Below are 15,531 nucleotides of genomic sequence, written 5' to 3' on the forward strand. Positions count from 1 at the left end.
CTGGCGTCACTTCCCTCTTTTCCCACGTGGGTTTGTTGTCATTTTTTTCTCTGAAGCTTAAAACGGCTCATGTGAGACCTCAATATTGTAACATATTCTGACTTGGATGCACCTTTTTGTGCATCAGTGACTTAGTTCATCTTCATGTGATGGTCATCAGTGTGTCAATGAGTGGGTGTGTTTATTTTCTTTCAAATCAAGCAAGAAATAGGAACAAGAGGATCATTAAACCATATGTTTTATTTTATTTGTGAGGCTGATTAAAGGATGCTCCAGTCACATGCCCTTACATGTTATACAATCATTGATACATTAGCGATAGAAATAAAAAATTGTATAGCTTACTAATATATTCCAAAAATCATTGGAACTCTTTTGGTGTCCTGATAGATCATATAGATGCACAGCAAAACTATTTCACCTCAAATATATACAAACGCTAGGCACATAAAAAATTACTTTATAAAATAGAAAGAACTTGATATACACACAAAATCACATTTTGGGATACAAATATATCTTCAGTGTCTTACATCCACATTATAATGGAATAAAAATAGCTTACAAGTATAAATGGTATCATAAGGTAATATCTGTTCTGATGTCACAGAAAAGAAAAAGGTTGCAATGGTCTAAATAATAATGCCTATCCAGTAAAGCATACAGTTTGTCCCAAAGTTGAACAAGGCAACTTTTAAAAGTTTCAGTGTGTTTTATGAATGGGAGCAGTTTAGATTACTGGACAACACAATAGGAGAGCCAAGTATCTCCTTTTACTTCACTGAGAAGCACCAACCATGTGCAGGAGTATCTCTTAGAGACCCAAAAACATGACAGAGATATGTTCACACAACCCTACACATCTCTGACAATCTTCCACAAGCAAATTTCACTTATTTGCTTTAATGCCATTAGCTTTGTAGATCAAATTTGGCATGCAGTGCCTTACATTCTGAGAAAGATGCTTCCTCCACTGACACTTACACTTTAATTTGACTGTGACCCTTACAGTGCTAGAGTCAATTTATACCATCTGTTGAGTCATACATTGTACATGGTAAATAAGTTCACTGCTCATTCCTTGCTCGCATTGTGGCTCTCAGGTGGCAGCGTTTGTGCTTCATTGTGAGACCGTATTCAGGTGTCATGTCCAGCGGCTCTCCAGGCATGGCGTGGAAGTGCAGCTTCTGGATAATGATTGCCAAGAAGAGGTAGACTTCATTTCGTGCAATGACCTCACCGATACAGCGCCGCTTTCCCATGCCAAAAACCATCACCTTCTCTCCTTCCAGCTTGTTGACCTCACTGCCGTCAGCGTTCAGGAAGCGGTCTGGGTTGAACAAGGATGGATCTTTCCACAGCTCACTGAAAAGTGGAGAGAATGAAGAAATAAGATAGGGGGTACAAATAACCCTGAAAGCATGATAAATTAGAGATTTAATCTCTTTGATTCAGCCAGGTTTGGGAAGTGAATTGAGGCTGCTATGTGTCTTCCTTTTTAACTACCTACGGTGTGCTCTTGAGCAAAAAAAAAAAAAAAGTAAGAAAGAAAATGAAACAAAAAGAACTTACGGATCATGGTTGATTTGCCACTGATTGATGAAGATACATGTGTCTTTGGGAATGAAGTAGCCATTCAGAGATGTGTCTTTTGAGGTGCTGAAAAAGAAAAACTAAGTGTTAGTCTATTGTTTATTTACAGGTTTATACCACATACATTATTATGCTAGTGACAACCATGTCCTGGTCTCCGTCTTTGTGTGAATCTCTGATAGCATGGTATTAGCATCTCATTGTCAGTTGTCACCTGTGGTAATCTCATCAAAAAGACATGAACCTCACCAGTGTGGGATAGTGAAGGGCAGGAATGAAGAGTGGCGAAAGATCTCCAGGATGAAAGCGTCCAGGAAAGGTAACTTGGGTTTATCAGAGAGAAGAGGAGAACGGTCCAGGCCCACTTTGTCCTCTGAAAAATAAAGAATAGTAATCCAGGGTGAGGATGGAGGCTGCAGTCTACCGTCCTATCTCACAATCAGACATTCGACTTTGAGAGTAGCAAAATGCGTGTTCCTGCACTACTCTTTCCCCTTGAATCAGTGCAAGGATATAAATAACCCTGTTATATCCACTGGTCATCAAAGCCATGCATTTATCACACTTTTACTTTACTGCCAGATAAATGTAACATCCAAGATCTATACTGTGTAAAAAAGCTGTACTTACTCAGTTCTTGATAAAGCCTCTCCTGGATCTCTGGGTAAGCCACCAAGTACATCACCGACCATGACAGGGCAGTAGAGATGGTGTCAAAACCTAGACAGAGAAAAACAAAACTCTGTCAGGACTTTTTTTCAAAAGTATTTATACAGAGGTCACTTATGATCAGATCATTCAACATATAGACGTACCAGCTCCAAACAGGTCGTTGACTATTCCTACAATCTTCTCATCTGACATTTGGACATTGGAGTTCTCATCCAGCTTCCTGTCCTCACAGTGATCAATGAGGGAGTCAGTGATGTCACGGATGTTGTCCTGAAAGGAAATGATTGGACAATCTCATTAAAGTTTAAATACGCAGTGACTGAAAGAGGAAATAATGTCTCTAAACAAGAACGGAGGAATGAAAATTTCATGAATGATATAGCGGCGGTGTACCTTGTCGTAGGTGGTGTAGTGCTCGCTGACGATCTTTTGCACAAACTTATTGAAGCGATCATTGATGCGCACAAACCTCTTCATTGTTGTGCTGGGCAGGAATTGAAGGATAGGGATGAAGTCTGCTGGGTTGCCACTGCCCACCACCTGGCCGAATTCATCACTGATGTTCACCAGGCTGAGTAGCTCCTGATCGTTGTGGTCGTACCGTCGGCCGAAGCACATGCCACAGATCACATTAGCCACAGAGACCACAATGTAGCGGAATGGGTCGAAGCTGCCGTCGGCCTTCATGGCGGTGTTGAGCTGTTTGATCAGATACTCTCCCTCTTTGCAGATGTGTTCTTCCAGAATGCATGAGTATTCTGGGGTTGTGCCCTCCAGGGTGGAGAAGGAGCGCAGGGCACTGTAGGCCAGCTTTCTGCGGGCACGCCAGACACCGGCCTGGTCGGTACTGAAGGCCAGACTCTTGCCATTGTTGATGAAGCGAAAGCTGTACAGGTCGGGTCTGCCTGCAAACTCGTCCCCTTGCTTGATGAGAGCCTGTCGAACAGTTTCACTGCCGCTCAGCACAACCACAGGGCGCATGCCGATCTGGATCTGGAATACATTGCCGTATCGCTTGCTCATAGCAGTGAGACTCAGGTAAGGTTTGCTTCCCACCTCCAGCACATTCCCAATTATAGGCAGGGGCTTTGGCCCTGGGAGCTGACGAAGCCCCTCAGGAATCTTAGTGCGGAAAAACCTGAGAATTAGATAGACCAGACACACCGTTGTCATGGCCACCAAACTCTCAGAAACCGACACTGATCCAATGAATGGGAGTATCATTAGCACCATGATGATAACTTTTTTTCTGGCTTCAACACAACCTGGAAATTAAATAGGAGGGGCATTAGAGTAGTGAAGGCAGGGAGGAGAAGAGGTGTTGTGCAACATGTTGACGACATGAACCATAAAGTTTAAAGTTAGTAAAGACTGTCACAAGGCATGTGTTTGTTATTAACGTGACTCTATAAGCTTTCATGCATTGATCTTATTATTAACATGACTCCATATGCTTACATTTCTTTGGTCTCATTTTCATTTTATTTGCCTTGTCTGGTTTTATTTCTTTTTGTAAAGCACTAAGTAGCATTGTTAAGCAAAATGCTAGACCTATATAAATAAAGCTTATCATCATTCTCATTATGATTATTACATGCTGCACAACAGCCCTTTACACAGGTGATGGTCAATGCAAAGTCTTAGGCTTTGTAAGGCTAAGTTTAGTACCACCACAAACAGGCTCATAGAAAAGCCACCAATAAAAAACAATAGTCTTATTAAAAACAATGAGCATATTTAAGTTTGCACCTGCAAAGACGAACCTCATACTTATACAAGTTATTCTGACCAAACAATCTCCACTCAGCACTTTGCTCTTATCTGTGACATTAAGCTTACCTTAGCTGAAGAGTCAAAGAGGAAAAATGCTGTGATCCCAGAGGTACTTTTCAAAATAGTATAGATCAGTTGAGTTATTGTCCGCGTTTACTCTCTTGATGTCCCAAAAACAGAGATTGGGCTCTGGCTTTATAGTGCGCTCCACAGCTTCATTGGCTGCTGTGCATGACGTAATCCCCCTCTCCCTCTCCCTCTCCCTCTCTCTCTCGCTCTGTCTGTCATGAATGAAGTTTAGTACATAGAAAAGGTGTGGGTGTAGGTGTATGTCTGGTGTGTGTGTGTGTGTGTGTGTGTGTGTGTGTGTGTGTGTGTGTGTGTGTGTGTGTTTGTGTGTGTGTGTGTGTGTGTGTGTGTGTGTGTGTGTGTGTGTGTGTGTGCCTACCCGAGATTCGAAACCGTTTGAAACTACATTTCTACACCAGCTACAGTTTTGTTTATTTCACAGTTGTTGATGCAAAGTTTGAAAACTACAGGAATTAATAGTCCTGCGGTTTATGTTTTATGTTTTATGGACAGATGAGAATAACCATCATAGGCGTGTGTAACTTCCCCCACTATAAAACAGTTTTCAGTCTGTGGTAACAGTATTCGGCTTGATACATCTACTGCAGGGTGTTTTAAAGGGATTTGCAGACGCAGTCTTGCGATTGGCTTCTGTGTTTATATCATATTTGGGCTATAATATATAAACTATGGTCTTTGATCTCATCTGTGCCAATGATGTGTTTGCTGATGCAGGACATTCATCAAACTTTATTCTGATCAATGAATCAAACTTATTGATATATTAAGTGTTGCAAATTACTCTCCCATAGCCAACCTGCAAACCCAAACCGTATCGATCATCCAGTGGTTAATAGCAAAGCAGCTTTTATTTGTCAATTCATCAAAGTCCTGTTGATCATGCAGTGTCCTCGCTCAGCTCTGTTGATGAGAGGATTATGTGATATCAAAACTGGCTTGAATCAACATTTTTGGGAAGCTTGTGTTATAATGGAAAATGTGTTTAACTGGTAACTAGTGACAAGAATATTTCGATTTATGCAAATTAAAATACATCAGCACAAGTTTATTAGGCTGTATCCTGTAAAAATCAGGAAAGATCAGGGAGTATTGTGCAGCACAGTAAGAGCGAAGAGAAAGAAATAAATAAATTAAATTTACGCAACACAACACACAAGGCTCTACAAACAGTTTCATGACTCTTATGTGGTTTGTTCTCTCTCTGTTTGCCTACAGCAACAGAAATAGAGCTTTGGTGAGAGAATGGGAGTTTGTGAGAGTGAGGTTTAAGTCCTGATAAAACAGTAAAATGCCATTGCGTGCTTGTACCTGTTAGTTCTCCGCTGGAGTTAAAGATTGACCAGTTGCGTGAGAGCGCAGTGATCAAACCCTCACCTCCCCTTTGAAGAGGATGCTGGGGAGGGAAGGAGGGAAGGAGGGAAGGAGGGAGGGGGGGCAATCGGGCAGCACTGCTGGAGTGCAAGGGTAGATGAGTTCAATACCATTCCTCTTTGTCCCTTTTTCAACCTTTTAAAGCCAGAGAACATTTTCTGAGTATTTACAGCACAGCACGTCTGTACGTTTTGTGCCACTTTGGGGCTCCACAAAGGCAACATGTCTGATACTTTCATTAGATCTGTCAACCCTGCTGAGCAGTTTCACACTGTGAGCATGACAGCCCAGTTATCAAGCATTTTCTCATAAAAAGAAAAGTGTTTTTTTTGTTTTTTATAATGAAAAATCAGTATAACATTGATTTTTTTTAATGATGAAATTTTGATAAATTTTGATCAAACGGTTATTGATTTTCAGAACCTTAAAACTCTAATGAGACTTTATTTTACATCTGTAAAACCACTGTCTTGTGGTGACTTCGCAACGCTCCGGCCACAGTCGGTCCGGGATTGTGCAACAGGTATTGTACCGCAGTCTGTGCTGTTATACCAGAATCTTTGTTCTGTTAGATTCAATTAAGAACCAGAGATGGAGGAAAGACTGATGGGGTTATGATGAACATGAGCTCAAATATATAGTGTCTCTTTCAAAATGTACACGATTTCTCTTTTGATTTATCCATGATCGTAAACACACCAGTGCTTATATGTGAAAACCATGTGCACATTTTTTTTCTTTTTCTTTTCAACAAATATGACAATCACTGAAACGTTTCCTCATTTATTCTTCATGTATTCTTTGTTAGTGAAACGTGTCTTAAGTCAAAATGTGATTTGCTTCAGGTGAAGTGTAAATTATCCTGATGTAGGAAAGCAAAGAGCTGATTTACACTCAGTTTCTCTGCTGCATGTCACCACCAGAGTCGCTAAAGGTTTGTGTTTGACTGAACCTGGACATTTAATCAGTTTTTGAACAGTTAGTATGAATTTTGAGATTTGGTTTACAGCACAGCCACAGATGGAAGGACAAATACAGTATAAACAGTAGGCTACTGGAGGTCATCATCATAGCCTGTGTCACGTTGAGTGAAAATGTCAGTCACTCTCCATCACTCTGTTTCTTTACAATATAAAGGCTGTATTACAGTAAAACGGAAAAAACACGAAACTTGTTCTGTAATTTATCATTTGAATGTGAAAAAGTTCAGGTACAGATCAATTGTAATTTTGATTTGAGCTTTGCAAAATATCAAGCAGGTGTTTTAGGACTGGGCTTCTTATTCCTTGAATTATACGTTGTATATTATATATCGTAGTGTAATATGAAGGAGACACAGTTCTCCTGATATTTCCTGAAATTATAAAGAAACTGGGAAAAGAGACTCACAGTCTCAATTTTAAAATACACCCATGCCCTGTGACAGCACCAGAGGTGAAGCAGAAGCACCTGATTTATTATCATCAAATTCCCTTAAATATATTCTGTTCATCATAGTGTTGAGGGTGTGTGTCCAAGAAATGTCTCCTTTTTTGAGAGCGGAATATTTATTACTTATTTGAAGATCAGATAACAACAGTACGTTATTTAAAGGCTTAGTTCCCAAATCAAGTCAGTTTTTTTTGGTGTTTCGCCATAATCGCCTTTAAGGTTAAAAATAACTGTTTGCTGTTTATGGGTAAATGCTGGTGTAATTTTTTTTTTTTTGTATATTTTTTTCTGCTGTAAAAAAAACTGTATTCGAACACAAGCTTGAGTTTACTCTTCTGTTAACTGGCCGGCACTGTGGCGGTAAAACCATGCTTTACCACATCCCAACAATGTGCCCCGGGAGTAAAGCTACGGAGTCAGGATCAGATTTTGAGAGAAAAGGAAAAGTCCGGCAGGTAAAAGTTTGGGTTGTTCATGTATTTGTCGTAATCCGCGCGGCTCAGCGCTGTGCTGATCCTCCCGGACTGTGAGTTGACTCTCCGGGGACTCTTGCTGTGCGCCTCGGCGCTGCGCCTCTGGTGCTGCAGGTTGCGTGAGAAGCGGAGCTGCCGTCCAGAGGGGAGGGTCTCGGTCTTCTGGACAATCCTAAATCTGCTTGGTCAAGTCACGCGAAGGCAGCAGCCTCTGGAAAAGACACAAGGGTCTTAAACTTGCAGAACAAAGAGCGCAGGACGCGAGACTCCCTTTTTTTTCCCTGCTTGGGCACGAAGGTGCACATATTTGCGCGCTATAGCTTCTGTAAATGCGAGGATCTTGGGGCTTTGGAGTCATGCAATCTGCCACTCAGGCTTCATTCATTGCAGTCATGCAACACGGTGGGGCCGGACTGAGCAGCCACACGGGCGAGAACCCACCAAACGGCAAAACAAGTTACGAAAACTGGACCTTATTAAACAAGGTGAACTAGTCACCCTTTCTCTCTCACGCAGCGCGGTCCCAGAGTGGAGCCTGGGATCGGTGGAGAGGGTGCTGGGAGTCATCCGGCAAAATGAAGAATAATTTCATTCCATATGCTACAAGTTGTCAGGACAATTCTTATGACTGACCATGGCTTCACTTTCTGAACTGTATCTGCATAATATTTCCATGATTAAAACAACAACAACATATATGTAGGCCTGTATATACTGTATAACTTGAGGGACATTGAAATGAACATTTTGAGAATCCTACTATGGGGAAGAAAACCCAGCTCTCAGTCCAAAATGTCTAAGATCAGAGACTGTAATTATGGCTCAGGAAACATGAGTGAGGATTATGATACTGTGCACTGAAAACTTTATTTCTTTTGTTAGTGCATATGTCATATATCACCTGCAATGATATGACACATTGCTGTTGACAAATAAAAGTAAAATACTGTTTATGTGGTTCTGATGGACACATTGCTGGTAATTAGGGACTGTGTGTCATATTGTTCTTGTGGGCTGGTTTAAAGGGAAACTCATCTTTGAGCAGTGTTGAGGGTGTATGAATGAAATGACTTTATTGCAGTGTAATGAGCCTGTATAAAACTCAAGTCTACACACTGTTAAAAAGAATATCACACAGCAATTTAGTGAAATCAACTCATCTTTTCTCATTTACTTAATGTAAATATATACATGTTGTTATTTCAAGTTAATCCAACTTTGAATGTCTAGTTTTAATTATCAGACTTAAGAACCAATAAATGTGAGTTGATCTAACTTGAGGTCTTTTGACTTGAGATGATGAGATGAATGAAGTATTGATAATTCACTCAGTGCAGTTTTGAAAGAAACAAAACCTTTACCAGTGAGTTAAATCTCTCCAGAAACTCTCTTTTTTGGTAGTTTGAAGAAAACAGACATGATGTAAACTCGCTGTGTGTCTTCAGTACATGCAAAGGTATGTCACTGTTGTTTCGTTCCATAATGATAAAACCACAATGAAGGTTGATACTGAATTCAGTCCCATCACTGGCACACTGTAAATTCAACAAAGTCACCGTGAACAGCCTCGACTGCTGTCTTTGTACTGACACTGGCAGAAAGTGGCTTCAGTGTGTCCGATGAAGAACTGACTATTTAACATGAGGAGATGTAAAAGTAAAGTTTATTGGACTTTTAAAGTTCAGTTAACTTAACTTTTACGGGTTTCACATTTTCAAAACTCCTAAAATGATGTAGAAGTAACTATAAGATTGTGTTGACTGACTAGGAACCGAATTGTGATTAAGTTGTGTAAACAATACAACTGAATAAATACCAAGTTTATGTGACTATAAAAGTTTATTTGCTTTGAATCATTACAAAATTCCTCAACTTGTTTTTTCAAATTCACTCAACTTAAAATTTTTTAAGGAAGCCCAGACACGTTTAAAGTTAAAACATTTTTAATTTCTATTTAATCAATTCTATTTTGTTGTTTTTACAGTGCAGCAACTTTCTAAATAAACACCAGTTACTGTATTTACCACCTGAGCTGATTCTGATCCACACCGTTCAAACTTGGTTGCATTTTTAGATTGTGTGTGTGTGTGTTGAGTGCGACTGTGCTCCCCAGAGATGAAACTGAACCTGATTAAAGATGAACGTGACTGTGATTGTGTGCAGACCGGCTGCATTCTCAGTGAGCACTCAGGCTGCAGGAGTGTGAGTCAGATCACAGCGGGTGAGCAGCAATCACAGCTTGAGACGGAGCGACTGTAAATGTCACACAAGTTGGGCTGGAAAACTGAACTTCACCATTTAAAAACAAAAATCTTTTTTAGCAATTAGTCCTTTTCATTAGTCAGTCCAGCTAAAGTAAGTTTCTAGATATTAAACCTGACTCATGCAAGAAAAAATGGAAGGTCAAAGGATAGAAAAATCAAAGCTGAACTGATGGGGATTCTTTTTTTTTTCTACTGAGAGAAACAGGAAGAAGGATGTGGAAGCCCGGATGTGAGTCAGTGGTTAGATTCTGTGGTGAGGTAGTCTATTAACTTCTTAAAAAGATTAAAAGGATTACAGGCTACTACAAGAAGCGAAGAGTGGTGCTACTGTATAGCTCCAGAGCCGTGTGTAGAGCTGACCACAGGTAAAACACAGGTGGGTCACCTCAGTGTGCACAGGATGAGCTGGAATGCAGAGCTGGACGCTGGCCTGGAGGTGTTTGGTGTTAGTGTTTGCCCATGTCCATTTCACAGAACTGGGGGGGAAAAAGAAAACAGGAAAAATATGTTTTGCCCAGAGCCATTACCTCTTAAAGAATTCTTGAACATAAAAGCAGGTGTAATGACTGTGAAGGTTGTTAGTTCCTACTCACGCAAAGGCTGTCACGCACACACCTTCAGAGCAGGTGTGTACCTCCGTTGCAGTGTGTGAATATCTTTCTTTGCATACCGGCGCTGTCTCAAACTTGTTCTTTTCTGTGTGGTGCTTTTCATGATTTAGTATCAGCTGATGAATGAATGCACCTTTATGGTTGTCAGAAAGATTTAAAATCTTTTCAAAGTATAGTTAGTGATAAAGCCCAAGTCCAAATACCCAAAAGATGGTCATTGTATTTTGAAGCATTTTATACAGCCGGTGTTCCCAGTGTTTATACAGTTATCATTACTTTTGATGTTGCTTTTGAAAGTAGAAAATCAAAAATAAAGAACTGTCCAGATAAAGATGTACCCCTGTGTCAGCTCTACGTAGAATACACTTCCTTTAGGGCTCACTAAAAAAGACATTGATTTCTGTGCGGAGGTGGAGGTGGTTGTGGTGATGGTGTTGAAATGTTCTTGAACAAGAGCAAAGTCTTCACCTGATCCAGAACTGATGAGCTATGAACGTCAAGGAAGTGGGAAAACAAAATGGGAATTTCCCCTTCAATGATCTGTCAAGTGTCACATTAAATTCTCCTGTTGCCCCTCCAACTTGGTGCATTGGAACCAATAGCAACGAGGCCTCTTCTGCAAAGTTACATGTGCATGTCTGCAGGTATCCCAGGTGTAGAGATTGTCCATATTTCATGTGTTACCTTAAATTTGAGCAAATATCACAAGTTGGTGGATCACTGAGGCTTTGACCATTAGAGCACCAGTAATTTGGATGACACAGGAATTAACGAGGTGCTCCATCAAATTAATATTACACTGATAAAAATGGGGGACTCACAAGTAAGTTACCCAAAAACTTTAAATAAATTACTCGATACACATCACTAATTGAAAAATTAACTACATTAGGCCGAGTCTACTAGGCACATGTCTACTGATTACTCAACAGCAAAAATAACTTGTGACTCTACTTTTGTTTCTCAGCACGGCTCGGTCAAAGGTGCCTTCAAATCGTCACCATGCACACAATTCATCCTTTGTATTAAATTTGTAGTTACTGGGAGTTGCATCTCTCCTCATTTGGTACCGGCTAATTGCTCCCCCCCCCCACCTCAAGCCCCTGTGTCATCTCCCAGACCAGTCTGTCCACTGAACACAGAGAGACCAAGCTGATATTAACCATCAAATCTAATTCTCAGTAAGACAGTGAACAAACCAATTCCCAAGTATCAAAGTAGTGGAGTGTTGCTGGCAGTAGTAAATGTAATGTAATTACTGATTTGTCAAAATTGTAGCAGCAGATGCTGAATAACTTAACTCTTATTCTTCAGTATGGGTCAAGCTCTTGGGCCCTACATTTCCCATGATGCTCAGCTCAGTACTCAGTATCATCTTTCTCAGGACGCCAGCACCTTCAGCACCACAGCTATTTTTTTTTTTTAACTATGGAAGTCTCCGTCCAGAGCCTCAGAAGACGTTATACAGCTGTTATCAGAGTAGCACTTCTCGTGATGACTAAACTGAACTTGTGTAAGATCAGTGTGTGCAGCTTTAATGCTCACTCTACTGTTGTATCAGTTGTAAGCTCAAAAGCTAAACTTTTCTGTAACAAATGTAATAACACATAGAGTTGGTTTTATATCAAAGAGAACAATGGCTCGACCAGTAGGACGTCGGTGAGCAGGCTCCTGCCCTTGCGTGTGCCCCGATCGAGCAAACCTTAATAGGATTATTTTGGACTGCAGGTCATGACACCTCACATGAATGTTGCCTGTGACCTAATACAAATTTACAGAATATCCCATTCACTGCATTATGGGGAAGAATTAATATAGAGCTAAAATTGGTATGACTGTGTCAGACATTCAAAAGACGTTTTTGCTTTATCTCATGCCCTGCAAAACTGCATTCAGTGTTTTCTAGTACACATTATTACATAATCTGTTGTATGTACTATGGTCAAAGTACTCAGTTTGATAGTAAGACAATATACAGCTCCTTGTTGCATGCAGGGTGTAACAGTGCTTGTTTCATTAGGTCGTGGCTACAACGTGCAGCACGCCACTCTGACTGACTGGTGCTTGAATACCTGTTGAGTCATATACGTAGACAAACACAGTCATTTTGATTATATATTACCTTATAGGTTAGCTACAGTCTTGATAAAATATAATTTCAATTTCTCCTCTTCAAAATCTGACTATTTTTAGTCTTAACCCACAGTTACTGTGAATTTCCAGTTTATTCTAAGGTGAGGTGAATCATAAAACCTGTGCCTGGACCATTCACAGTAACTGTAGCTGTTAAAAATGTGGTGAAGTAAAATACAATATTTCCATCTGAAATAGTGCAGGCCACGTAAAATGGAAATACTGTAGTATACTTTCCACCCTGGGAACATTCGGTCACCAAGCCCTCAAAGAGAAGACATCTCATTCTTGGAAATATCTGGAAGATGCTTTCGGTTTTCTTGTCATCAACTCCGACATAACAAATGACGGTGGTTTTCTTGTTATATGAGAAAATTGACTTAAACAACACCAAGTAACATTGTTACTTTTATTATCAGTAGAAATGTGAATAAATAAAATGAATAGACAGGTCAGCAGCACACCTGCTGTCATACATTCATTGCTGGATACATTGAATGATGCACTGTAGAGCACATGTTGCACACAGAAGATGTCGATATTGTCTTTTCGCGACAAAAACGTTCAGTTCAGACGTGCAATTCCTGCTGCATCAAGCTTTCATCCACTCATGCATGAAAAGTGTTACACATAGTGCTGAATTTTATGAAATGATGCTGTTGATATTGTGATTTTGTCCTTTTATTTTTATTTCATTATGTGGAATTAAAGGTATTACACTAAAGGTAACTCATGTTGGGTTGCCATTGTTGAGACCTATACATTTGACTTACTATCAAATGAATGTGGAAGTTATAAGTTCAGAGTTTTAAGAATCAAAAAGCAATAAAGTCAAGTTTTTCTGAAAACATTTGATATTATTTGTTCTTTGTAATTGATTGAATTGAATTGATCTCAGGATAAATAATGACACGATGAGACTGTGGTTTATCAAATGACAAGTGGCTGCTGCTGCAGGTGATTGTAGATTAGAAGACAGAGTCAGTTCAGGCCAGAACAGAAGTCATGATCAATACATAACTGGGTCAGGGTGGGTCGCCACGTAAGCGCCAAAATCAGCTGAACAACCGCTGCTGATATGACTTTCACACGCAACTGTGAACGCAACACATTCACATACAAACACGGTGCAGCATTCTTGGGAGGAAAAAAACTTTTCTCCTGGTGTGTGTGTGTGTTTTTGCATGACGGGGGGGAGAGATTTCGTGAGTGTGTCTGTTTTGTGTTTGTGAGTGTATGGGTGGGGGGCACTGGAATCACCTTCCCTTCCTGACCAGGCGTGAATACCAGATTAGTAACTGAGCTAATGGTTTCCCCTCCCCTCCCCACAACCCTCCTCTGGCCTTATGCAAGCCCCAGTATTTGCGCTCCGCGGCAATAACAATAGTTGCGTGCGGAAATATCTCGGTCATCCATCTTTCTGTCACCTCTCCCTCTTTAGTGGAGCACGAAGGTGTCATAACTGAGCGTAAATAGGCAGAGCCAAGGAGGGAAAGAGAAACCAGTGATGATGCGTGTCTTAAGGGAGTCATGACCCACAGTGCAAGAAAAAAATATATATATATAACAGCAGCTTTGTAAAGTGATTAGTTACTGGTGTGTTTTGTTTTTCTTACCTCTAGATTGTGTATTGATAGATGCAGTCTAAAGGTGCCATGGGAAGTTTTCTTGTAGACAAACAAAAGTTATCTTTGTATGTTTGTGTGAATAACTGGCCACACCTGTTGCGTCATGTCCTATTTATTTTCTTAAGGATAAATAAGAGTTTATATTTTTGCTGTGGAAGTCAGTCAATCTTTTTTTTTTTTTCTATTGGGAAATAAGATATGGATAAGCTTGGCACGCAAAACAAGTCATGCATGACACAAATTAACCCTCCTACACACACACACACGCACGCACGCACGCACGCACGCACGCTCATTCTCACACACACACACACACACACACACACACACACACACACACACACACACACACACACACACAGATTGCCCCCACTACAACCTTCATTCTTTTTGCAGTGCAAACCAACAGGGCCATCAGCCTATCATACGGGTTAATCCACAGACGATGATTTCAGAGTAGAGGTCTCACTCTGACCCACTTTGGGGAACTATAAGGAATGGGCCATGGTGATTAGTGTATTATTATCAATGGGAAATTTATCATAATCAGTCGTTGTAGATAAACCTCCATGAGAATAATGTCAAAATGGACCAGAGCTGTCTTTTCAAGTTTCAGGATAAATGAGTGAGGTCTGTTGGCAAGCTGACAGAAAGTGAAAGATACTCCAGCCACCTGTTATCGAAATCCACAGACGGTAGATTCAGCAACAACATAGGCTAAATAATAAATCAATATAAAATAAATACTGCACTAATAATACTTCGACCCACATAGGACCAAAAACATCCATATGCACATTTAATGAACGTAGCAGAGACATCTGTTTGATTAAATGGATCACATTAGCTTTTAAATTGTTTCTACCACCAACAGACAGTGATACTGTTGTCAGCTGTAGTTACAATAGCAACATGTACAATCCCATAAATATCAGTGTCCAGATTCCTTTAAAGAACTTTAAAATAGTAGGCATAATATGGATCAATAAATATAATAAATATTGGAGACACCAATGTCCACAAATGAACAGTAAGGCTGGTGAGAGTTGAGTCAATTTACAGTGCAAAGAAAGAAAGAGAAAGACACACAGGAGGTAGCAGCAGTGTGCGTGTTGCAGACAGGCAACTGGGCCATTTTTTTTTTTTTTTTTTGCCTACGGAGTGATTCCTCCCACAATAGACGATCTGCGGGTTAATCATTGTGCATTGCGTGCAGACTGTGTTTGCTCGGACAGAGCCAAGGGTCGGGAGGTTGTGTACAGAAAGAGTTGAGGGAGGTATCGGGCACCCTTTTCTATCAAAACAATCAACCGGCCGTTTTTTTAGACAGCACGCTAAGTTGTGTAAAAAAAAAAAAAAAAAAAAAAAAAAAAAAAAAGTTTGCAGTTATGCATTTCTAGGCCAACAGTGCATTTGTGCTCTATCAGCTGGACCGGTTGGATGTGCTTCACAGCCGACTGTTTCTAGATGAGTCCCTCACAAGTTAAAGAAG

The 15,531-nt window shown here is 40.3% G+C and overlaps 1 protein-coding gene across 1 annotated transcript; it reads right to left on the reverse strand.

Moving 5' to 3' along the window:
- Window positions 1-220: 220 nt before the first annotated feature.
- LOC111221785 (cytochrome P450 1A1) lies at window positions 221-4,213 on the reverse strand. Its single transcript, XM_022745348.1, has 7 exons — window positions 4,105-4,213; window positions 2,659-3,530; window positions 2,409-2,535; window positions 2,224-2,313; window positions 1,843-1,966; window positions 1,573-1,659; window positions 221-1,365 (listed from the first exon to the last, which is right to left on the reverse strand). Exons 2-7 carry the CDS (start codon window positions 3,496-3,498, stop codon window positions 1,068-1,070), a joined length of 1,566 nt encoding a protein of 521 aa, XP_022601069.1. The 5' UTR covers window positions 3,499-3,530; window positions 4,105-4,213; the 3' UTR covers window positions 221-1,067.
- Window positions 4,214-15,531: the final 11,318 nt, after the last annotated feature.

This window comes from Seriola dumerili, unplaced genomic scaffold (genome assembly GCF_002260705.1).
Source record: "Seriola dumerili isolate Sdu_G_001 unplaced genomic scaffold, Sdu_1.0 BDQW01000003.1, whole genome shotgun sequence".
NCBI lineage: Eukaryota > Metazoa > Chordata > Actinopteri > Carangiformes > Carangidae > Seriola > Seriola dumerili.